Source organism: Mycteria americana, chromosome 5 (genome assembly GCF_035582795.1).
Source record: "Mycteria americana isolate JAX WOST 10 ecotype Jacksonville Zoo and Gardens chromosome 5, USCA_MyAme_1.0, whole genome shotgun sequence".
Taxonomy (NCBI): Eukaryota; Metazoa; Chordata; class Aves; order Ciconiiformes; family Ciconiidae; genus Mycteria; species Mycteria americana.
The window spans coordinates 50,506,344-50,531,757 of NC_134369.1; the positions used below are offsets into that span (position 1 = coordinate 50,506,344).

The 25,414-nt window shown below is 39.6% G+C and overlaps 1 protein-coding gene across 13 annotated transcripts in view; it reads left to right on the forward strand.

Annotated features, from left to right (window-relative positions):
• The window catches only part of NRXN3 (neurexin 3), a 983,905-nt gene that overhangs the window by 866,807 nt on the left and 91,684 nt on the right, over positions 1–25,414 (forward strand). For 3 of the 13 annotated variants that reach the window (XM_075503342.1, XM_075503353.1, XM_075503354.1), the window contains 2 exons: positions 284–373; positions 6,727–7,034. In XM_075503342.1, the coding sequence (XP_075359457.1) occupies positions 284–373; positions 6,727–7,034 (398 nt within the window). Of the gene's footprint in view, positions 1–283; positions 374–6,726; positions 7,047–11,858; positions 11,862–25,414 lie in introns of all 13 variants that reach the window. The other 10 variants (XM_075503348.1, XM_075503349.1, XM_075503350.1 and 7 more) reach the window with 5 other exon arrangements.

Sequence of the window (25,414 nt, forward strand, 5' to 3'; positions counted from 1 at the left end):
TTCTAACCAATCTGGATAAACAAATACTCTGAGGAGAAACTGAGATATCTTTTTCATAGGATTTAACTTCTTCGACCTTCCAGAACCTCAGGCAATTGGATGTGTAACTATTCTCCACCTTACTAAAGATAAATCTCTCTCTTTTCAAATATATATGTACACACACATGCACTTATTTATTTATAGCTAAATAAGGTCATAAAAAAACCAAAAAAATCTAGGATGTTTTAACTATTTCATTGACTTTTCAGATTGTTTTTAAGCTGTTTTTTAAACTTTAAAGGCAACACTGATAGTGAACGCTTCCAAATGGTAAAACAGAAAATCCCCTTCAAATATAACCGGCCCGTAGAGGAGTGGCTGCAGGAAAAAGGTAACAGTCATTAAAACTTTCATTTTAAACCCATTTGATTCTAAACCCTCATTTTTAAAGCCTGCAAATAAATGTTTCTTAAATGATAATCGCCTGCTGCATAAATGACTGTTTTAATTTTCAGTATAATTTGTGTCAGCTTTCACCTGCCATATGTTGATAAATCATGCTATAATACATTGCTATTAAAATGCAGTTAAAGGGACGAAATTCTAAGCTTGCTATCATAGTAATGACAAACAAACAAGCAAAAATTCAGGAGATGTTTTCTAAAAAAAAAAAAAAAAAAAAAAACCAAACGAAGAAGAGCAGCAAAGAGCAACAACATGTATTATGGCAATTTAACCACTGCATGATTTTCCTATTTTGATTTGTTTTTAAACTACATTTATCTCTTTATTATCAAAGTTTTCTTAAAAAAATTTCAAACCTACTTGTTAAACCACTTCCTGTAAGTTTCTTTTTTCTCATTAGTCTGATTAGCCACTATGGCTATGTGTTTCCTAATTGTATTAAGATAATTAAACAATTTTAAAAAATGTTGTAAAGAAAACATTTTTTAACATTTTCATTTAAACTACAGTGAGAGAGACAGAGAAAGATGATTGTTCTGTCGCTTTTATGCTATGTCTGGAGTACAGTTTGAACACTCAAACGATATATTTGTTTAAGTTATGGGTCAAATTCTTCCCTAACTTAATCTCAGGCAGTGCTACGTAATTTTGTGGGTTTGCCTGGAGTAATTGGTCTCAGTGCAGCAAAAGACTTGTTAAAATGCACAAGTCCAGCTGGCTTGAGTGAGAGTTCTGCACACACTCAGTGACCTGTTGAAATGGGACTTGTGTCAGAATAATAATGTTCTTCTATCAGGAATTTAGAAGAGAAAAAAAAAATCTTGGATGTAGAGCCCGTTCCAAAGCTTGTTGAAGGTAACAGAATAACTCTTACTGATTTCAGCATGGTTTGGACTGGGCTTTTTGTAATACAGTGGAGCATAAGTCGGGAAGATCTTCTCCCTCTGTATTAAATATGGTATTTAAAAAAAAAAAAATCACTGTAACTAACTCCTTGCGTTGAAGTCTAGAAAAAGCAGAACATAATCTTCTCTTGTTTCCTTTTAAGAAAGTACTGCTGATAAAAGGGGGTGACCTTTGAACTCAGATCTTGCATTTTCTGTGCTTAGACAATAGTTGTTAACAAATTTCCCAAGAGGGAAAACCAATGTTTTGTAGGATTGGGAAAATATAATTTATGTTCTGTTTCAAACTTCTATCCTCAGCTGAATTAACAAATTTATTTAGCCAGTAGGAATCAAGTTAAGGTCATGAAGGATGTGGCTAACTACAGTCAAAATATTTTTATGTGAAGGGTCTGATCCTGCAAAGTGTTGTGCACACTCAGTTCCCGTTGACTTCAATGAGAGCTGACAGTGTTGCCCACTTTTCAGGTTTGGTCTACAATGGTGTAATGTTTGTAACTAAAACTAAAGTATTTATGAAAGTAAGACAAAAATATTTGTGTAACTAAAACAGAAATATTTTTTGACCACCAGGGTTTTATGGAACAGTTAATTCAGCTAAACTGTAAATAAATTTTAAGATAAAGGTATACAGAAAATGCTTTTGAGTCTCAGTGGGTTGCCCTGTTAATTTACAAGATCAAACTAAAATAAATAAATAAACCTTAACACTAAAAAGAGGATAATTTTGGTAAGTTTGAATTGCTAAAGTCCCTTTAACACTAAAGACAATGATTGCCTCAATTTTGTTAAAACAGATGCATGTCTAATTCCTTGATGCAATTTATGTGCTTGAGAAATGCACCTTTGTTTTCTTTTGTGTTTTTATTTTGGGGGGTTTTTTTTCCTTTTTGGTTTTCCACCATATCTTTTATTTTATGTCACTGCTTCTCCAAGATTGAGCTTATAAGCATGCTAAGGCACTTTCATTTGTAAGCCATCCTGAAGTTTTGAACTGAAGTCTACCTTTTGTGGATATTGATGCTTTGTTAAAAGACAATCACACATGCAGTAGGGTCTAAAAGACAATATTTGAGCATTCAGACACTCTCAAAGCACTGGACGTTTTTAGGCTAGAAGGGTAGAGCCATGTTTTTACTAAAGTGAAAGGAAATTCAGTGTTCACGCTTTGTGTTAAGGAATGACGTTGTGCAGTGTAACACCTGAGACAATATAGCTTTGTTCCTTCATTCCAAAGTAGATAGACATTTTCAGCAACTTAGGTACCACTCAAATTAAAAAATAATAAGAATGAATAATTTACCTAGCTGTTCACCAACCTGCTCATCCATCTGGTCATCCATCCAACAATTAATGTAACATGGAAACCTTCTGTCAGAAGTCTTTATAAAGATGATGAGTGACAGGGTCGCTTGCTGTCAAAATGGAACAAGATGAACTGATGGATGGAGGAATAGATAAATTCACCAAAGAGACAGCATATAGAATAGCTGTCTTGCCCATATGAGTTCTTGGCTTGAGTGAGGTAAGATGAAACACTTTTTGATTGACATTTTTGAATGCCATAGATTTGGTCTTCCTTTGGTACCACTGTTACATTATTCATAATAATGAAATAGTTCATTCTTGGAAAACACATAACACAACATCTTTCTGAAGTGGCATCATTACTGGCTTTGTTTTGTTTTTTTTTTTTTTTTATAAATTGATTTAAAATACTTTTAAGAGGAGCCCAGGTTTACAATCTTGAATTATATGAGTAATAAGCAAAACATTAAACACTATTAACTTCACTGAGATTATGTATGTGACTAAAAAAAGAAGTATTAGTCCTAAACTGTTCAACTTAAGTAGTCATAAAACCAGCAGATTTCCTTAGCAGAATACATGGTGTCTGCTAAGGCACAGATGTTACCTATTCTGCAGCTGGATGAGCTAATAAACACCCAGAAGCATCTCATCAAAAGGACTGATCCTGGAAGTCCTTAATTCTTCAAATCTCTCTTACTTACATGTGAAGTCTCGCTGATGTGAGTGACTGTACTTTTGAAGCAAGAACTATTAGTGTGAATTAGGATTTGCAAAATCAGTCCCAAAATCTCTCCTGGTGTTTCGGAAAAGTTACACTTTACTAAGATTTCTCTGTGATATTTTTAATTGGTATTCAGTTTTCCAAATGAAGAAGTCAATGAGAGAGCAAACAAAGAAACGAGAGCTTGAACTATTCAGAATGTTTACAAAACACCTCAGAAACTTAAAATATGCTCATCATTTTTCTCCAGTATGACACTAAAATAGCAGTAGGAAGAGTTCTCTGTGGAAAAGAAGGACTGTAAGTCTGCAACCCTTACACGCCTAGTAGAATTGACTAATGTAAACAGTTCCTCAATAAAATTAAGTGGCCAAATAAATTTTACTTAGGGGAAGTAAGGGCTTCAGAACCATATCATCAAAAGAATGATTAGAAGAGACCTATGGTGGCAGAATGAAGTGTATATTCTCTCAACAGTTTTCTCTCATTCCATATGCATTTCTCTGTTGTCTTTATTCATGCGCGTGTACACCATCATAGAGTGAAGAATGAGGAATGACAGGGTGTAAGTGACTCCAACAAGTGATTGTTCTTTTACCAAACACAGTTCTAGTACCAGTGCTGTCTCCAGCATTAACCATATGGTCCAGTGCATGAATCCTGGACTGGAAGACCACTTAACAAACAAGGAAGACCCCAAAACACACAATCAAAGTTCCTTTTTTACTGCAGTGGGGCCACCTCCTTGGTGTACACTTTCTTTCAGTGTTAGAAGATGCAGATGAAGGCCCAGAAATGCAGACATGATCTTTTTATCAGCCTTTAATATACTAACTCCTCATTCTTGAATGTAAAGCAAGAGATATGACAGACGTGTCTAAAGCTGTGCTATGAGCTTGGGTTAGAATAGATGACATCCTGAGGAGAGTTGTAATCCTCCAGTAAAAGTGAGGGAACCCCTTTTCTATCCTGGCTTGGGGAGCTCTCCTAGCTGGAACAGCAAAAATTCTCCTTCCTCATCATCACTCACCCGTTTTCCCTTTGGTAAAAGATGAAAAAAGATACAAGGGGATTGAAGGGGAGAAAGGAATGGAAATGGAAATGGAAATGGAAATGGAAATAAGCCTTGAATGGTCAGTGCCTTCCCTCTGTTTTCAGGGATAACATCTCAAGCTTAGTGAAATAACTCCCTGGTCTTTACTGATCTCACCTCTACCTTTTGGCACTCTATCATGAGTGAGGTGGGAAGGAGGGAACAGTAGCAAGTGAAATGTCAGGTACCTAGGAGCAGGGACAATATGGAAAGAAATATAGTGGTAGAGGGAGAGAATGTGTGAGGAGAAGGGAAAATGGTGTAGTAAAGAACTGACAGCATATCCATTAAGAAATCCAAAGCACAACAGGACAGAGAAGAAAAGCAAACTCTGAGGACATGGTATATGACAAGAGTTTGGCCTTCTGCAGTGTACAGTGCCATTTCCTCTAGCTCAGACAGGAGCTGGGCTGAGAGGGCTGAATATTTTGACAGTTATTGGATCCTATTTTCCTTATAGACAAGAAGAAAGGCTCTGTTTTTACATACTGAGGATGTGTGGCTTCAGTGCATGTTTGTTGATGTTTTAATAGACATGCGTTGCCTCTGGTAAGTTTAAAACCTCCTGAGATGCAGAATATTGCATCAGGTGTTTCAACACTTTCCAGGGGAAGGATACCCTCCATTTTATTTCTCATTTCTTCATCAATGCAGTTACTCCACCATGATCAAGTCCTAATGTTTCATTTACAAATCTGTGGTGAGGAGCACACGGGATGTGCAGCCCACCTCCACATGTCCGTATGTTACACCCCTCCGTACACTTTTGCTTAGTTAGCTAGGGCCCTCTTTGGGGACAGGAACTCCTTTCAGATACATTTCTTCTCTTGTCCCCATTCTCTTCCCCATGGTCCATCCTGTCACCATAAGATGATGCAACACCGCATCACCACTTGACTTCGAGACCCGTCACGACGACCACCAAAATTGGTGAGCTCCCCCTCGTATTTTGATCTACTCTAACCACTGGCTGTGAAGGAATGAGCAGTGGGTTATAGGCTGTGCTTTGCTACATGGTGGCATTTTGCACCTCTCATCAGGGTGGACTAGAGAGAGGAAGTGGTGAGTGAGAACTGGGGAGTGGGAATGGGATGGGGACATGTGTTGCAAACTTCATAAAAATGGGAAAACACAGTAGATATTTGAATGATTATTGACTTGATGCTGCATTGATAACCTTTCTGAGCTCTGCCCGGTCTGGTTGTCTGTTAATTCAACAGATTCCAGGTGGCATGCCCCTAATCTTCTGAACAGTGAAATTATAGGCACTGCCTTTGCACTGCATGAAGCAATTTATTTCTTAGGATAGTCAACCTAGCGCAGCCTGTGACATAAGCAGTATTTATAGAGCAGTCCAGGCTGAATGTGATTTAAGTGTCCTGCAAAACTAGGTGAATTGGCAATTGTTACTAGATTTATTTTTAATAAATATATTTTTCATTACATAAGATATTAGACCACTCCTAGCACTCAGGGTGTGACCTTGAGTAAACCACTTAATCTGCCTACATTTGAATTTCACTGGCTGTAAGAGGGGAGTCACGTGTAAGGCATTCTGGGGCTTAACCATCTGAAGCACTATGTTATCCTCGTGATTGCAAAAACTTTGCTCTTTCAGAGACATCACAAAAGTTTGCATTTGGTGTTTCTTGGTTTTAGATTTGTGAGCCTTCACAACACAAAATTTACAGGTGGAAGATCATGACTGATCGTGTCTTAAGATTCCTACACAATCCTTATATCACCATCAATTTTTTCTGATGTTTTACTGTCCTCAAGCTACCCCTTAAAACCTTTGCATTATTAAAAGTGGCTTTATGAGTTAAATCCATCCTTTGACCAGTCAAAATAGAAGGTTTATTTATGGGCTAAAGCTTGACAGGTACTGCAGTCTGAATTGATAGTAGAAAAATAGCCACATATTGAAGCCTTATTTGTAGCTTAAAATGAGTCCAACTCTAAAAGAGTGGGTTCAAATTTCTGACGGAGTCAAAGCTCCTCCAGAGTTTTGATGTGTGAGTGGATGCTGAAGTATGAGGTTCAGTTTTAGCTGTTCTTGCTTTCAGGCTAATCTTCCTTATTAATGAGCTTTAGGCAGTACATTTCCATACTGTATTTCTATAGTCATCATAAACACTACCAAGAATGAATCTGCTTCTTTGTTGTCCACCATTTCTGGCCAGGACTCAATGTAAGATGCAAAGCGAAGGAAATGTCTCGCAATAATGTTATTCACCCCCCTTCACTAGGACGACAGTTAACGATCTTCAACACCCAGGCGCAAATAGCCATAGGAGGGAAGGACAGAGGGCGTCTCTTCCAAGGCCAGCTCTCCGGTCTCTATTACAATGGCTTGAAAGTGCTGAACATGGCAGCAGAGAACAACCCCAACATTAAAATCAATGGAAGTGTCCGACTCGTTGGGGAAGTCCCTTCCATCTTGGGAACAACACCTACAACCTCTGTGCCACCGGAAATGTCTACTACAGTCATGGAAACCACAACTACGATGGCAACCACTACAACCCGAAAAAATCGTTCGCCACCCAGCATCCAGGTGAGTCAATTAGTCTTCTGCATTTCCTTGGGTTCTTAATTAGTCTTTTGTTTCACTGCTCACTTGTAAGTTCACGGGAGCCATGTTCTCTGAGTCATGCTCCATGTAACTATTTTAATAATATCGTATAGGGTAAATCACCACAAAATGTTGTCTTCCTGTGTTGATGAACAAACAGCTGGATGAATTATTATGGCACATGTACATGATAATGGGGACAGATTTCACTCCTGTTCTAGTGCAATCCCATTTATCTAAGTACAATTGCCCCATTGTGAATGAGAACATGATTTTAACTGTGTTTCTGCACTTCCATATGTGGGGAAATGTATTCCAAAGAGAGTTACAAAGCTTAATGGGGGGTGGGTGTATGGTTATTTACTATTATGACTGCATGTACTGCTGCAACAGTGAAGTTCATAATGGGGAGAAAAGCAATGGAGCATTACTTCCAGGTAGAGCCATTTTTCACTTTCCTTTTATAGCCATCCTATAGAAAATTTTAAAGGAATGCTATCAAGATCAGTTTCTTGCAAAATGTAGATGTTCTAACATTGAGCAGTTCCAACGTCTTTGGTAAAAATCATTCCTACAAAAAAATCAATTTCAGATGTTCTGGCTTAATGGTGCCAATATAGTGGTTTTAGTCCTAAAAATGCAGTGGTTTTGGAACCACTTGTGTGGCAGCCAGAATATGGTACTGATTAGAAATAAAAATCTTAAATTGTCTCTCCTTGTCTGTGCAAAGAAAGAATCATGTAAATAACCAATCTGAGGAGTGGATCAGATGTTGAAAATTATTTATTTCAGTGGCATACTATCATGTTATCAACTAGGAATAAACATTTGTTTTAAAATCTTTATTTACATCAGAACCTCATCCTATAGAAATCAACATACTTTCATTGACACCAGCATACATGAGCTGAGACACTGGCGAGTGATTATTGATCAGAGTATGCCTTTATTAAACCTCCAGAGAAAGGTATATTGTTACCTAGTTGGAGAAAAAATTTAAAGTATTCCATCTGTTTCCCTGAAACAATTTCTGCTGCCTGGGAGAGAAGACCTTAATGAAATCAAGGACTTTGAAATCTGTAATCACACAAGTTGCATGCTTGCTTTCTAACTGCTTCAGAAGCTTTAATCAATTATTGATTGTGTTTGTATATATGTGACCATTCTCTTTATTTTTTATCTAGTCCTGGTCACTTAGGATAAGAAAACACAAAAATCGTCCTTTTAATTGTGTAGGAGGTCAGGCTGCACCTGGGGTATAGTGTCCAGTTCTGGGCTCCTCACCACAAAAGAGAGATGGAGCTACTGGAGAGGGTCCAGCAAAGGGCCTCTAAGATGAGGAAGGGACTGGAGCATATCTCCTGTGAGAAAGGGCTGAGAGAGCTGGGACCGTTCAGCCTGGAGAAGAAAAGTCTCAGGGGGGGATCTTATCAATGTGTAGAAATACCTGAAGGGAGGGTGTAAAGATGACAGTGGTGCCCAGTGCCAGGACAAGAGGCAATGCACAAACTGAAACACAGGAGGTTCTGTCTGAACATAGGAGACACTTTTTCACTGTGAGGGTGACTGAGCACTTGCACAGGTTGCCCAGAGAGGTTGTGGAATCTCCATCCTTGGAAATATTCAAAAGCCACCTGCACATTGTCCTGGGCAGCTGGCTCTGGGTGACCCTGCTTGAGCCAGGGGGGTTGGACCAGATGACCTCAACCACAGGTCCCTTCCAACCACAATCATTCTGTGATTCTGTGAGGTACCTCAGGCTGCAGTGGAATTTACAACTATTAGAGTAATTAATTCCAAGCCAAGGTTTAACATTGCTCCCCTTGGTACTCTGTAAATCCAGTTAGCAGCAGGACTGGTATTAATTGAGTTATTAGCATCAAACACCCAATAGGTGATTTATAAAGTCTAAGCTAAATGAGGGGAAATTACCCCAGGTTTGATCACTGTTTGTCATAAACTTTGAAAGAATTACAGTTCCTTCTTCTCAGTGGCTAGCTCTAATTTTAGAGAAAATCTTTGTACGATTACATCTCCAGAAGAATAAAGTCTGTGGTCCTCATCCTGCTCTTGCTAGTTTATTGGAGATTTTCTATAATTTATAAAGGCAGCAGAGCTGTGTTCAGCTATAGGAGTGTAACAGAGAGTAGCACCGGACCTTTGTGGGCTGGGTCAAGCTGGAAATGACCCTAGCTTACTTCAAGAGGAACCCTTCCAGAAATCTTCCTGCCTGACCTACATGGCAGTTCACTCAGCCTGCAGAGACCACTGTGTGCTGAAAGAGCATCAAGAAGATTTAATAAAGTGTCAAAGTGCTTCTAAAAACATGGTTAGAGCAGTGATTTCCTGGATACACATGCACCACAACAAATGGCCTCATCTCAGCTGATATTAAAGCAATAACTCTTTGACACTTCATGCTAGCCACTGAAAGAAAGATAAAGGTCAATATGTACCTCCATTACAACTTTCTGCATTTCAATATCGGGCCATTTTATTGCTGTCACAGTACAGCTGGCTCGCCTTCCTTCCTTACTCTTGGTAGAATTTGATTCTGTCAGCTTAAGTTGCATTATTTGTGCAGTGAAAGTGAGAAGAAATTGTCTTTTTCTGTTTGGGCAGTATCTCCAGCTGTGGTTTTCAGATGCCTAATGGTTATTTTATCTCGCTTGTGTTTGACATCACCATTGTCAAGCCTGCTTACAATTTTAGATCTAAGTGGTGCAAGAATCTAATAGAACAAGTTTGTTCTTTGGGGAACGTAAAATATAGCTACCTAAGGCTACGAGCGGTACAAATACAGTTAGTTATTACCTTGCTCCAGCTTTCTCTTCTCTTTTCTGCTCAGAAATAAACAATTTTTCTTCACTTTCAAGGCCATTCACAGTTTAGCCTCTTCTGTCCCCATTCTGATCAGCACGATTCAAGCATTTTTTTGCTAACTTCTTAGATTTGATCGTGAGAATCTTTCGTGAGAATCTATTTTTCCAGTCCCGTTGAAACCCTTCTTTCATCATGATGCGTGCCAAAAAGTTGTCAGAGGTTAGGCTGATGATGGTCTAAGGCAGCTGTTTATGAAGCCAATCAATATTGCCACATGTTTTGTTTTATTATCCATTTTTCTGTATTCATGTGTGATATCTTGTTTTATGCTTAGATTGCAGACTCCTTGGTTCAAAAGGTACTTTTTATTCTGCATGTGTACACTACTTAGCACAGAAAGGTTGTGGGACCACTGTAGAAATACCAAGCATGATACAAGTAAAAGTAAAGCATCTAATGCAAAATAGCAACAATCAGGATAAAGAATTGTTATTCTTACTGTATTAGAAGTATCTGTGCTATTTGTATTACTCATTTTCATATGTAAGTAACTGAAACTTCTCCTTTTTGAAAGCTTGTGCAGAATATCAAGTCTGTAATCCCAAAGTGATACAAAATCCAGGGGAATTTCAGTAGGATTTAGTTTTACACATCACTTGTTAAGGAAGTGCAGAAGAGCATGATAACTGCAAATATTTCTTCTGTTTGTAACATACACCAAGATACCTCCTGCAGTTAGGTAGTCTGAGTACTGCCAGAAGTATTTTAGAGCACAGTTAGCCTAAACCTCTGGGAGAATGAAAAGCTTTAAAAATACACAGTATATGCACAGACCAATGGCATGCTTTTCAATTTGTGAAGATCCCAAACGTGGCATATAGTCTTGGACAAACAACCAAGACAAAGGGAATTGAGAGAAAAATATTACTGGAAATCCCCAGTGGCAATGATATTAGCATTTAAAATGTCTGTAATTTCATTTTGTTTTAAAATTTATAATAACATTTCTGCAAGGCAGTGAAACTCGGATCAGTGGAGGACAAGCAGGATTTGAGTGAGAAACAGTTGAGATGTATGACTGTATGCTATACTGATAGGAATGTTTCTGTGATTCAAATATCCTTCAGAGATGCCTTGAAGGAAGATAACAAAAGCTGACCTTCTTCTGTTAACTGAAAATAAGGGAGAAAAGGGAATTTTGATTTGTGTTTGTTTCAGTGAATTGCAAATGGTGCTTGTGCTCTGCTGCCGCTGAGTAGAAATGCTGATTTGACTTTCTCACACGTGGTTTTGTTCTGGATTTAAGTACAGTCTGTTCAGAAGTGATATGTGTTGTACTAAATTCCTGCTGCCGGTCTCATGGCCCTGACACACCAGATTCTTCTGTGATAATAATATCCTCTCTGGGACTTCTGCTTTGCCACGTTACCCTACGAAGGCCTCAAAGACATGCCGTTAGCTTTTGCATGTGGTACAGTAGCATTCTGTGCAGGGTGCTATTAGATGAGAGGCACTGTACTGTGCCACATTGTATTCTTGCAAGGCTGCCATGTTTCTCACAGGGTTACTTCGTTAGCAGTTGTTAAAGGTCCTGGAATCCCACGTGTCCCTCTATCCTGAGTTAAAGCACAGCTTTAATTATTAGTGAAATAGTTCAGGGATTTCTGGGTTTGGGAGACTTCTGTGAAAACGTGTTAAAGTGACACTCATTCTCTTGGCTTCTGCTTCCATGTCAGCTGCTTATATGTTCAGAATTTATTTAGTGAGTCGCTGCTCAAAGCTTTGTAGGAGACTCTTCGTATGCTCTCATGTGGCACATTCTGCCCAGTTCACAGCTGGGTCATTCAGTTTTCAAATGATTTGTGTAAAGATATCTTTGAAGTTAATTACTAAGTAAAGCTACTCTAGAAAAGCATTAATGGTGATACACTAGTCTTCCATTTAAAACATGTTCAGTTCAGCAAATCCAAGATATTATTCCAGCCGGTGTGTGGGTCCTAAGGAGAACTGCTCCAGACAAGCCTCTGGAGGCCTTAGGGAAAACTGACCTAGGGCAGGCCCCTAATATATCTGCCCTATTACATGGATGGCTGGGGTCCCAAGACCAAAATCACAGACAGTTTCCTGTGAAAAAGGAGATCAGAACCCTTCTGGGAGGACAGATGGATTTCTGGTTATGCTCTCCATGAGGAACGAGAAACTGTGTGCTCTGTTACATACACAGTGCATGCCTCAACTGCGTGAGATGAGGATAATGACACTTGCCAAACTGTTCAAGCTGTAGCTTGGAGGTGATGAGAATAAATTACTTGTGGATGTTTTCAGCTATGATCTTAGAGCCATAGAATGACAGTGTATGATATATAACATGCAGAATGCTCTCTCTTAAAGAGTAGAAGAGGGGATCTGCCCATTATCCATATGGAGAGTCCAGCCCATTGGCATGGCTCAGAATAAGGTTCTCAACCTTTTATTTTAACCATTAGGCTTTCCAGTCTTCTAACTGTGTTTTCTATTGAGGGTCCAATAATCTTGATTAATGTCTTTCCATAACGTACAGCTCCAGGCTAAATCCTTTCTTACAGTATACATCACAAAGGAAAATAGCACAGAAGATTTGTCAGTCTAATTAGACTTTCACTGTCAGCTGAGACAAATAAAATTGTCTCACCCTTGGTCTTGCCTAGGTACTTTCTTTTGCACTCATAGATAATAATTTGGGGGGGAAGAAATTGGCCTTTAATTTAGATTTTGCTTCTTATAAGTCACTAGTGACATTTTCAGCCCAAGACTGCAAAGCTCTAATGAAAAAAGAGCTTTTGATGAGTCTATGCTTTAAAGACTGACTTCATTGGCCCATTGGTACCACTGAGGATTATGCAGTCTGGCTCTTATCCCTCCTTTTCTGCTTCTTCCTCAACTGTTTTTTTCTTAAAGACACCAAAGCCCCCAACCTGCACCATCTTTCAGAGTGGAATCCTTTTTCCTGCACTACAGTCCTGTTCAGTGAGACGGTAAAGTTGCATTGCTGCAGTGAAATTCACAAAATGGCATTTACTTATTCACAGTCGCATCTCTTCTGTGATGATTAAATGGTAATGTGATTTGGGCAGAGAAAGAAGGCAGAGTTTGGAAGCAAGAATCCAAATGTGGGATAGAAAATTTTCATGGAAACTACTGTTCATGTAAGTTACAGAGTAATTAATTCAATAATACCAAATGACCTCTAAAGACTTCACAAGTATATAGTATAGAAATAGATTTAGTGCACACTGAAATACAGAATCTTTGGCATGTAGTGTAGTAGCTACCTAGCCAGAAACATGTATATGATATGATAATGTTCTGTAAGGGAAAGCGATAAAAATATTCTCCAAGTTTTAACTGAGTATTAGATGGGGGAGTGATTTGGTGTGTTTAAATTGTATTTAGTGATGTAGTGTTCAGGATACCCAGATTACCTATAAAGCTCATATAATCTAAAATATAATCCTATATTTTCATTATTTCATTCACTTTCTGCAGAAGACAGGTGTGCTATGCACTTCTGGAAGCGTCATAATGAACTAGGAGTTCAGTACCCATCCAAAAAGAGAATGTGATTTTACTGTAATATTATTTTTCCAGCCTACGCTCCCAAGTACTGACAAGTACTGATGATGGAAATAAGCTCAGCCTTGTATTTCTGCTAAGCACAATTACAGTAATAAAGAACATTGTGTTTGTAAAACAGCTCATGCATATGCTGGTGTATGCTGTCATTTGTTGACATTATCACCAGTGATATTTGAACATTTAACTTAGTAACCATTGTCGGCTCCAAATGGAGGCTACTCTTTCATGACTCTAGGGGAGGGATTTGATAGAATGTGTGTGGCAAACTTGAGTGCCACAAGTTGACACATAGTATGATTTCTCAAAATATAGCTTACAGTCATTCTTTGGATAACCTGTTTTTATATAGTAGCGTTGTCAAGTAGTCACTTCAGCCACTCCTCTGTGTGTTCTGCTGGGACCCATATTGTCTTTTTATTTCTTCAGTCTTATAGTTTACAGAAGGCCCGAGTTAGTTGATTCATTTCTATAAGGGTTGAGTTTACATTGCCTTTAATCTGCAAATCTGAACAGTCATTTGGGACTTGCAGCAAAATCTCAGCTGGTGTTTTTGACACATGTACCCAGTTCTCTTCTACTGTGAGTTTTGGAAATGAAGATTTGGCCCAGCATATGAAGGGGGAGATGGTCTAGCACTTTTCTAGAATTTCAGCACTTTTTTAGATTTTCTCTAATGAATTTTTTTATCTTGATCAAGAACTTACTGAAATACTTGCCTGATTTTAGGTGACCAAAAAAGCACACCCTTTTCTGTAATAAAAGGATAAGAAGCTGTAATAACAGCTGTAGTAAACTGATACCTACCTTCTTCAGACAGGCAGGCAGGCATACGTGTACTGGAAAGTACTCTTAATAACATCAGTATGTACCTTTTTATTCAGGGCACAGTATCCCTTTGTGTATTTAGACATGACATTGGCCCTGCCAAAAAGGATTCCTGAAAGTCATGTGGAAGATTATTTTCAAAATCTGATTAATACAGTACTCAGGAACTACAGCTACTGTAGTTGACCATACATTTGATCACAAGCCAAATGAAAGAATAGGACAAGTGTGTTGTTCTAGGACGGTTGTGGGGCAACAATATATGATGAAGAGATCCAATACTGCAAAAGCAACCGCTTAGAAATAAATGGAGTAAAATCAATGGTTATAGCTCAAATATATTTGGAGGATTGGCTCACGTTTTGTTATAGCATATCTGCTCTGCTTGCTATTTATATACTTCAGGGAAATGCCTAGAAGCTGCAGACATTGCCAAAATACTTCCAGAGCATATAGTTCCATTGTATTTGTTTGGGTTTTTTACAAGACTGGCTGAGAGGTAAGAATGTACCTCTTACCTTTCCTAGCTCATATTTGAATGAATGTGCAGAAATTAGAAACTCATCCATGCTGTTGTGACAGACCTCTTTCTGAAACCATCTAATTAATGCCTTGGGTTTTCTGTAGAATGATGGTGGTGTTAACTAGCAGAAACAGAAGGATTTCTGCTAGTTTCTTTTTCATCTGTGGGATGAGTTGTCACTGATTTGCAAGATATGTCTGTCACGGTACAGGTCTTAAAAGTAGCGATTAGCAAGACAGGCTATACAACCACCAATCCTTTCTCTTCTCCCTTAGATGGCATATGAGTAGGTGGGATGTTGTTCATTTTGATTGCAAAATTACTTCTATTATATTCTGAAAGATAAGAATTTGTTTCCACAAAATTTCAACAGAAAAATAAAGCCAAAGGGGTAAGGAATTGGATTTCATTTCTCTTGGTATTGCATGGGATGCAAGTCTCCCCTGTTTCTTTCTTATAAGGTGTTTTTGGAGAAAATTTGGTCTGTTGGCTTTTCACCTTTATAATGACTCATGAAGGGACCATTTTCCCTAATGGTTGCTTTGAGAATTTTCCACTGGTGCTGTTGCCCATTTTGCTGTGTCTCAGATTGGGTGTGCTAAGGAAATTGATTTGTGGATAAGGACACTTCCAGGGAATACCAGTAGTTTATTAGGAGATGTGAACCAGAGAGTAGGAAACGTTGGGAATGCTCTAATGGCCAAATGTACGAAATGGGTAGAGAAAGGATGAATACTGAGGTGCAGACAAGGAACTGAGATCCAGAGGACGAGAAACATCTATCTCATAGAGTTACGGGAAGGAAACAGCAAGATTTAAAGATGGAGAGTGACATGGCTAGAGCTGGTAGGCTGGTGGTTCTAGCAACTCTATTTTGGATAGACAAAGGTTTGGAAAAGAAAGTCGTACCCATGTGGCTTAGTAACCACTCTTCTACTTTTTAATCTCTGCTTTGTTCCACACTCCATCTTCCCCAGGGATAAAGGGAACTCTTTTTTTTTTTTGCCAAGCTGGCAGGTACTCAGTTCAGTAGAACTGCTGGCAGTGAGATCTGAGGACCCATGGCTTCTTCCACAACAGTTCAAAGTCAGGCAGAGCTGGACTCTCACACACTTGTACTAAGATCATCTAAAAAGCACCTCTTCCTCTCACTTGCAACAGCTCTTTTCCAGTAACTGTTTCAGAGCAGGAAAACTCATTCTTAGTGTAAAAAGAGTCAGGTCAGGTAAGGATTAAAAACTGCTATATGTTGTGTTCTTCTAACTTCCAAGCAGTAGCCTCAGTGCCCAAGCCATACACAGAGATTTGCACAAATAGCTTCGATTTAACTTGGTCATAATGTCTTTTTTTCCTGAAAGATGACCTCCAGTGAAAGTATAAGGACATGAGTGATTTTAATCTGTGGTAACAATGGAGAACCAGTCCTGACTGACTCCAGCAGCATAAATAGACAAAATGAGAGATTATCCTGCTGCCTCCCTCCCTGCTGCCTGAGCACACACACATACACACTCAGTAGCACACAGCAAAATTCAAATTGGTCTTTATCTTTTATCTGTTGCCCCAGTGATTAATGCTGCTCTTGCTGGGAGACTAATCGAACGAGGGGAAATATGGAGAAAGAAATATGTATTTCTTAGACTATCGTTATCAGTGTTATTATTATTCCTTTAATATATTTTCCTCCTGTTAGAAGAACTTAATGTACTGACACAGCAGGAAGCGAGAGGTGAGAGCAGATTTGATGGCAAGAAGATGAATGGAGCAGGCCACAGCAAGTGGAACACAGGCATTTTGCAGAAGGAGGTGAGCTGCCAAGCTGCTTTGGGGTTGCGGCATTTTAGCTAGAAAACCAAGAGGCTGTAGCAGGCTGAATACAGGTCCTGAACCAGGAGCTACTGTTTTCTAAGCCCTACTTGAGTCACTCAGCAGCTGTCAACAAATCTCCTCTCTAAATGGTCCTTTACTTTCCCTGTGTAGTAAAATAAGGATACACTGGTTCTTGGTCTGTCTCACAGCCAAGTTTACAGACACTGCTCTGGTAGTATGGGTAATACTTTGTAAATTCCCTCAGGTATTGTATTCCCTTTCCCTCCTGCCTGGTCCTTGGCCTAGGTCTTTCATAGTGGTACTATGACCCTGTAGTTCCAGTTTGATCCTACAGATGTGTACAGCATAGAGCAGAAAATTTACTCTGTGCTGTGGTAAAAGCAGAAATTGATGCTTTGAATAGGTATGACTTAGATTTAAGTAGGAGGCCTGTCTTAGGAGTGAGTTTAGGAATGGATTCCAATTGTCTTGTTTCCTTGGGATCATAAGAAAAAAGACTTAAAGATATGGTAATTAAGAGGTCACACTTTATTTTGTTTTCCCTTTGAGAAGAGGAATACAGAAAGGAGTACCTGTAATAAAGGAATAGACTTGTTTGGGATTAAGGGTCATGTTGCCTCTCTCCTTATTTCAGCACCCTGGCTGTTTTAACAAGTGTGACTACTCATTTTCCTACATATACTCTTGGGGACATATACATGTGGGGAAATGGTGATGGACATCGAAAAAGAAATGAGATAGAAATAGAAAGAGGAGCAACAAAACCTATGGTATAGAAACATTTTTTCGTAGGATCAGTATTCCCTGGGCTCTCTGTTTTATTACTCTTTGCTGTGGGTGTATTGGCATAATGTGCTCTTCCTTCAGGGAGCAGGCTCAAGACTTGCAAATATGTTCAGGGTCCAAATCTTAAGCATAATTATCTTAGCTCCCAACTGATTACATTTAGGCAGCAGCTAATCCTGTTGTTCTCTGCTAGAGCAATGCTGTGTGTTTGTATTAACACTTATATTAGCATGTGGGTCTCTAGTGCCCAGGTTTGTTTCATTGTTATAGACATAACCTCATTAGAGATATTCATAGAAAAGCAAGCTAAAACTGATTCTGTACACTTAATACATGCAACTCCTCCACTCATGTTAGTCCCATATATGTCTCCCAATTTATATATACTACTTAAGTTGTCCTCTCACTGCCTAATGCATTAATGTTTACTCTGTCACACTTTAGACTTGCGTAATCAACTGAAGTTGTTCTTAAGCTTGTGAGCAATGGTTGTTCAGGTGACTGCTGCTGTCACCTGCTTCTCTCATCCTGAGATTTAGCAATTTGTGAGAATGAAATTTAGAAATGTAGATATGCTAGGCAGGTCAGAATATACAGCCTGCTCCTTGGGACTCCCTGAAGGCATTCAGCTTTAACAGCGCCAGAGTAGGATCTATGCAGCAGAGCTTATGGGCTTCCTCCAGAGCCAGGAGGGCAGCTGGCCCCACTCTGTAACAGAGCTGTGTGCAGGTGCTGGGGATCAGCCATCAGGTAGGATTTCCAGCTGCTAGACATAAATAAGAGTGCCAGGGTGGAAAGGATAGATAGATGGGAGGAAGAAGGAGGTTGTGTACATGCCTCAGAAAGAACTACTGCAGTGGGAGCCTCTCCTGTAGAGGACTTCTTCCACCCCTGCATCTGACTAATTGTGAGGTATTGTTGCTTGCCCGAAGATGAATAATTCTTTAGTGCTCAGATGGCTGATTACATGTTGTCCTTCTGTTTATGGACTTAAGCACAGCTGACAAATTTCTGCTTGCTTGGCTGTAGCATTTGTTGCCCTGGCAAGAAGCAAGAACCACTTACAATCTGCTGTGAAAAGGCTTGGTGTCTCTCTGGCTGCCTCTCAGCTAATGTCTGATGCTTGCAAGTTGTTTTGTCCTTTCTTAACTGAAGTCATGGGAATGATGTTAGCTTCTGCTCTGTGTGATTCCTGGAGGGATGGGAGGGAGGAAGTTGGCAAGAACTGGAAAGGAGGGCAAGAGCCTGGCTGTGGATTGCTAAGGACCAGGATCTGCAATGTTCACTTTGGCCTTAGGAAACGCTGTAGCAATTGGAATGAGTTGCAGCCCTGCAGTCTGTACCTTGCTCTTTTATGATTTTTTGTTGTAGAGTTCCAGCTAGGTCCCTGGATCAGATTCTGAGTCTGAATTGCCCTCTCACTTCCACGAGGCCAGATTTTCTTCGGTGGGGCTTGGAAAGCTCTTCTGCTGCAACTCTTGGCAGGGGTTTATGCTCTCCTGCTTACTATTGTAGTGGTGGACACTAGGCATCAAAGGCAGCGAGAGAATTAGTAGGTTAAATGGCGTCAGGGCTTCTGCTGGGAGGGGAGAAATAGGGTGAAAGGAGGGCAATGTCATCACCTTCCCTGAGAGAGCTGCAGATTGAACAGGGCAGAGGATGTAAATAACAGTTTACAACACCAGGGATTGTTCTAGAGGTAGAGAGAGGTAATGGCACAGGCTGGCTGTCCCTCTGCTTCTGTCAGGTTTGGTCACTTTGAATTTACTGACTGTTTTTCTTCTATTCAAACCTGATTTAATGACAGCAGTAGCTGAAGGTCAGGAGGATTTGGGGATTTTATTTTTTTTTTAATTTTTTTCAGTTGTTAGCTGTTCTTCCATTGCTTTTTTGTCCTTCTAAAGCTGAGAGGCAACTTCTGTAGTGGCAATGAAAGGTGACAGTGGTTGGGCAGTGTCGTACCCCGTTTCTTCCAATAGGACGTTACAGCAAAGACAAGAGGAGTGATTACTGTTATCCATCGGTACAGCTAAGCTCCATCTGGCAAATTGCATTTGCAGTACCTGTCACGTGTATTGCCTTGGCATCTAAGAGCTTTTCAGCTCAGGAGCCCATCCACCTGCAATGGTCCATAAATTCAGACTAAGGATGTGGGGAGAAATAGTGAATTATTAACTCAAACCACCTAGGTACTTTTCCTAGAAATCAGAAATCCACTTGTTAATTACATCTCTTTGAGCGAGAAATCCTCTCCTTCTATCAGTATATTTTATTTATATGACTGATACCTTTTATTGTAGAACTATATGGAGGTTTAGATTTGGGCTGAATCATAACTTCATCATGTTGCAACTCAGGGCATTATTCGGCAGTCTTGTGCAAATTCATCCATAGAAAGCAAAGCCTTTAAAAAAAAAAAAATCAGTCCAGACCCCTGTCATTTCTCTTCCCTTTTGCTGTCCAGGAAGACCTTTTAAAAGAAAAAAAAATAGTACTTTCTGGAAAAGAGGAGGGCTAGTTTTCATTTTTCAAAAGTAAAACTGAATTAATAACTTAGGTTTTTACATTTTTTTATCATTCATAGATTAATTTTTCAATTTTACTTGCATGAAAGTGTGTGGTCTGGAAAATAAAATTTTCTGACTTTTTGGGATGTGCAGGTAAAAATGATGGCAAAAACCATAATATGAATTTTGGTTTCAAAATTGTTAAAGATATCAGTGACCATGAATGGCCATACTTACTGTTCCTAGAAGCAAATTTTCTTTATTTAAAACCTTCATGTAAGAAAATCTGGTGGCCCGTTCTAAAAACTATAGAATGATAGAAGGGAGCCTATGTTTGTGAAAATGGCTGTTCCTTCTGAAAACACCAAGCAATGCTATAACAGAAAATTCCTGCAACTGAAGAGCAGCATGCTCATAAGCACTTGTTACTAGAAGTTGTACATATATCCTGGAAGAGATATGGAGAAGTTAAATGTGAACTGTCCTATAACTCTGGTACAGTGTCTGTAGTGGGACTGTGTTTTTTCTGATCACTGCTTGTAGTGACTGTTCATTTAACCGGATCATGTTGTTCCAGGTGCCATTTCTGCTCTATTTCAATGCCTCTGGCATGAATTTCATTTGCACAGAGCAGTGAAATTGTGGCTGTAACTCACGTGGCAGCATCAGGAACCCAATTTTAAACTGATTGACCTTCTTTGGCATAAGACTGTATGCAAGAGTTCAGCCATTCCTAGTTCTAGACACAGAATTTGCTTTCCTACTTGTGTGTAGTTTGGGAAAACTCATAATTTATTTGATGCCTTTAACATAGTGCCAGGTAGAGGGAGTTGTCTAATGCAATCCCTTCAGCCAGATCTTGCTGGGTAGAGCTGTGATTCTTTGTTTTGTAGCAAGGGAAATGGGTGGATTTTGGATCCCCTTGAGCGAAGGTTTCAGTCTCTGGGATAGACCATGTGGCACCTGCTGGGGCACTGTGTATGCATGCTAACAGTAATGAAAACAGGCGTTAACAAAATTTCTTTCTGAAGCATCTTACAAACTGTATCTAAGGATTGTTTTTTTTCATCACAGATACACAGCTAATTGTAGATTAGCACCTAATTATTGTTTAATAGCGCATAGCTAAACCAGCAGTAGTTTGGGATGGCAACTGAAAATGGGTTCAACATGGCTGTGAAGCAAGAAGCAAAACCATACAGAAGCAGTATATAATTAACAAAGTTGTCATTGCATCAGGACATCCCTAAATCAGATATTTGAAAAAAAAAAAGGTTGTTGGATAGTCAAATTATCTCAATAAGACTATTACCTCAACAATAGCCCCTTCTGACATGCAAAATTATGTGCACTGATTAAAGAGAATCCTCCCCATCCTTTCATGAATCCTTGAGAATGCTTTCATGGCTGTACTCTGTGTATCTTGTTAATGTGTGCAAGCTGTTCTCGTCCACAGAGACAGTAGGTGGTTTGGGATTTTTTCTTATTTTTTTTCTGTCAAGGAAAGACAGGTGGGCCTGGACAACAGTGAAGCAATGTCCAAACTAGTTCTAAATTAACTCAGTTTAGGCAGTGGAAAACATTCTCCATATTAACTTGTCACATTGCTTATTGAGAAGCAGGGAATATTATCTCGGACTAATTGTTTCACACACAACACCATATTAACACGGTTGTTATGAGGTTATACTGCTGCTGTCTTCAGAGGTAGCTGGGGTTCAAATCAGCACAAGTGAACAGACGAAGCAAGTGGCCAACTTCAGTGGCAGAATCAAGAGACAGCAAAGCTTCGATTTTCAGGACTCAAAAGACTTTCCTTACTGAATTTTGCCATTTAGTAGGTCATAATTCACATGTCTCAGATCACCCCTCTAAGCTGTCTCCTGGCAGAGCTGGCAGATCAGGACATACACTTCTGCCTGAGCTGCTTTGGGTCACAGCCTGTGCGGCAGTGCCAACCCCCTTAGATGAGCAGGTTACACTGCATGCTGGTTCCTGAAATGGAGCTGGGGAGGAATGGACACACAGTTTTCTTCATTGCCCTTGCTGCAGGGGCAATAACCTCTGGCTGGTTGGTGAGGAGGACAGCTGAGGATGCTAACATCTTCAACCACTGCTGCAAGCATAAAAAATTATGTCAGTCAGAGCTTTTTATTATAAATGAGGCTATTTCCTAATATGGCAAGGCTTTTCAATGTCCTTGCAATGCTTTATTGAAGTTTCTCTATGTGGCATTACATTCTATAGTGCCAAATGGAGATACATATCCAAAGCTTTCAGTGGGATACAGTACTTGCTTCAGCAGAATATCCTTTTTCCCTAGGTGTATTCACCTAATAACTTATTTCTGGGACTGCTATTCCTTCTGTGACAGTTCTGCCACTTTGAAGTCCTTCTTGAACCAGTGAAAGATTTTCATTAGTTGTCAAGGGTTTTCATGAAAACGATCTTTGGCTTTGACCTCTTACACTGAGATCTCACACCCTATGTTGGAATCCCATGAGAATGTTGTATCAGGCTAAAATCTTACAGTTTCTGAGGAATTTCTTTCTCTTTAAAAGAGAAAAGTCAAGTGAGCCTAATTATTTCCCTGCCCAGGAGTGCAATGTTTCTTATTAAAATACACCTTGAGTGGCACACCTGCATGGTCCTCTCACTAAGGCTGAGATGCTTGCTCTGCTGTTCAAGGTTTCTGTAAAAAAGATGAGCTCACGTGCTTTCCAGGCTTTACTGTGTTGTCTTTATCTGCAGACCTGGAAAACAAATCAAAGAAAAACTATTCATGTCAAACTCCAGATTTTTTCCTTCTAAATTAAAAAAGACTTTCTGAGATGCGGAGCACTTCTGAATGACCTCCGCTGTGCTTTCTGAAGGTGCTCTGCTGTGGAGTGTTTATGTGCTGTCAGTGGCAGCTGTCTCCCCCAAAAGAATTCGCAGTAATGTTGTTAGACTGCCAGGGCTCTGACTTAACCTTTTCTGTCTCAGCTTGCATCTTTTGCTTTTGTTTTTTCTCCCCTCTCTTGCCATTAACATCACATCACACCACACTGTCTTTCTCCTTCCTTGTGCAGGTCTCTTAACTTTCCCCAACTCCCCACTGCTTCTTCAGTGCTTCCACCTTTTGTTTATTGTAATGTCAGCTGAATACAAACCTTATCCACTGATATAAACTCACTCAAATGGAGTTGCTTTCCTGAGTCCCACAAATGCTAGGAGCCCTGTAATGTCCCTGCCCCCTTTGAACAGGATGCGCTTTTCCCATTTCCAGCAGATTTGCAAAGTGCAAAGAGGATGAAGCTCTTCCCTGGGAGAATGGGAGGCACCTGCCTCTCAGGGCTTAGTATTAATTTGATCGACAGGCTTAGCAGACAGTAGCTGAGACCATGAAATGGGCAGGAGGTTTCAGAGGATACTGTTACCTGCCCAGTGCATCTGCTCATGGATTTTGCATGTGTGTGCTATATTTCTCTTGGATTCTGTCCCTGGATGTTGATTCCCACAGCGTGAGGATTCACTGCCTTACAATATTATCCTGGCTAAGGTTCCTGCAAGCACTGTTTATGAAAACACCTAATCCTTCCAGGATGTTTATTACTCAATTAGCCGTGGTAATACAGCAGTACATTTCACAAAATATAAAATATTGACATTTATTTGTTTAAAATCAGTTGCTTTTCTATTTGCCTAGCCTTAGTTTTGTGTTACAGAACAGCACAAATGGGACCCTCTGGTCAACCATACCTGTTATTCAATGTTTTCTGTAATCCACTCTTTCTCTCATTTTCTAAACTAACCCATCCTCATCCGTGAGAACTGGCAGCCTAAAATCGAGTGTATACTGGAGAAGCAGGTTAAGTCAGCCTTCATTAAACTCCATGCCTCTGTCTAGAATGCTCTCACTCACCTGTAACAGCTAACTTCAAAGCTGAGTCACATGTAACTTCACTTCACTGTAGTCACAGCAGTGACTATGGAGAGCTGAAAACTTAAGCTAGCTATAAATTAAAATAACCTGTCTCTCTTCTTTCAAACCGAAATTAAACAAAACTGATGTGAATTAGAAATAACTATGTACAAGAGAAGTAATGAGAATGAATTAATCTAGTTGTTACTTTGTACTAGCCTTCTTTCTTTACTTTTTATGCTTTCTCCTTTGAGGGGCAATGACAAGCTCAAGATCCAGCTTGTAGCTATCTTCTACCACCTCATCATGATCTAAGAATTACATTGTATGGGCTACCCAGTGCGGCCCAAGGGCTGTTTCTTTTCTGTCAGTAAAGTAGGGCTTCATTTCGCTCTTGAAATAAAGTCAGTCCATCAGGGATTCTTTGATTGCTGCAGAAATGGTTAGCTATGATAATCTGGGATTATGAGAATTGTGATTGTTCCCTTCACTGCCTGCCACTTGCTAGTGAGGACTTCCTCTGCTGAGGAAAGGGGCTCTTTAGGCAGGCAGGCTGTGGTCTGACACTTGCAGCTTGGGTGGGAAACCCCCAGATTTGTTCTGGATTGCTGATACTCAGAGGGCTTTTTTGCAACAGCTTTATTTGGATTGTTTATTTCCAGAGCAAAAACAGTATTCTACTCCCCAGAATTGCTTGAGATCACTCTTACTATCAGACAAAGTAAGAAGGAAAACAAGAAGCATGGGTTTAAACTTTCTTAACATTAGCTTAGAAATGGAGTCATAAAAAGAGAAGTATAACAGTAAAATGTAATTGTGAGTTGTATTTAAGAATAAGGATGTTTCTAAACTCATTCGCAATTTTAGCTGGGTCGGGGAAGTTGGCAACTATCTGCCTCTGAAGCCGTCTAGCACTTAAGCCATGCTTTCTCTGAATATTTCTTTTGTCCTTCATGCATGCTGGAATGTCTTTCCTACCTGCCTGTATTTTCAAGGCAGCTTTGGGCTGCCATTCAAAGGGAGCAAGTGCTGCAGGCCTTCCCCTTCCTGGGGGCTTTTCTGGGATAACAATCCTATTGCATTCTTTACCTGACACACACCTTCCAGCTAGACAAAATATTTTCCAGACCGTGCAAGGTTTTGGTAACTCATAATGAGAAGCATTCACTGTAATATATGCACTTCAAAATGCAGAGTTTTACTTCACTTTGAGTTCCTTCTCAAGCTTACATGAAGCTTACATACTAGAAGTACACCAAGCTTGGTGCTTCCTCTTTTATTCCTTCCTGTGCTGTTTGTCAGCTTTGGGCAACATGTCCTGCTGACATGGCTTTACATTATGGATAGATGTCTAGAGACACGCAAAGTGGGACTGTCATCATGCTGAATTCCAGCAACAGAAAAGTTAGCTGAATAGCCATAGCTAGTACTTAAAATGCTCTTTATAGCTGATGGAAAGAGATAGATGTCTCTAGAGGGAGATCATCCCATCCTAAAATAGATGCCTAACTTAGGAGGAATTAACTGCCCCTTAGAGATCCCTATGACT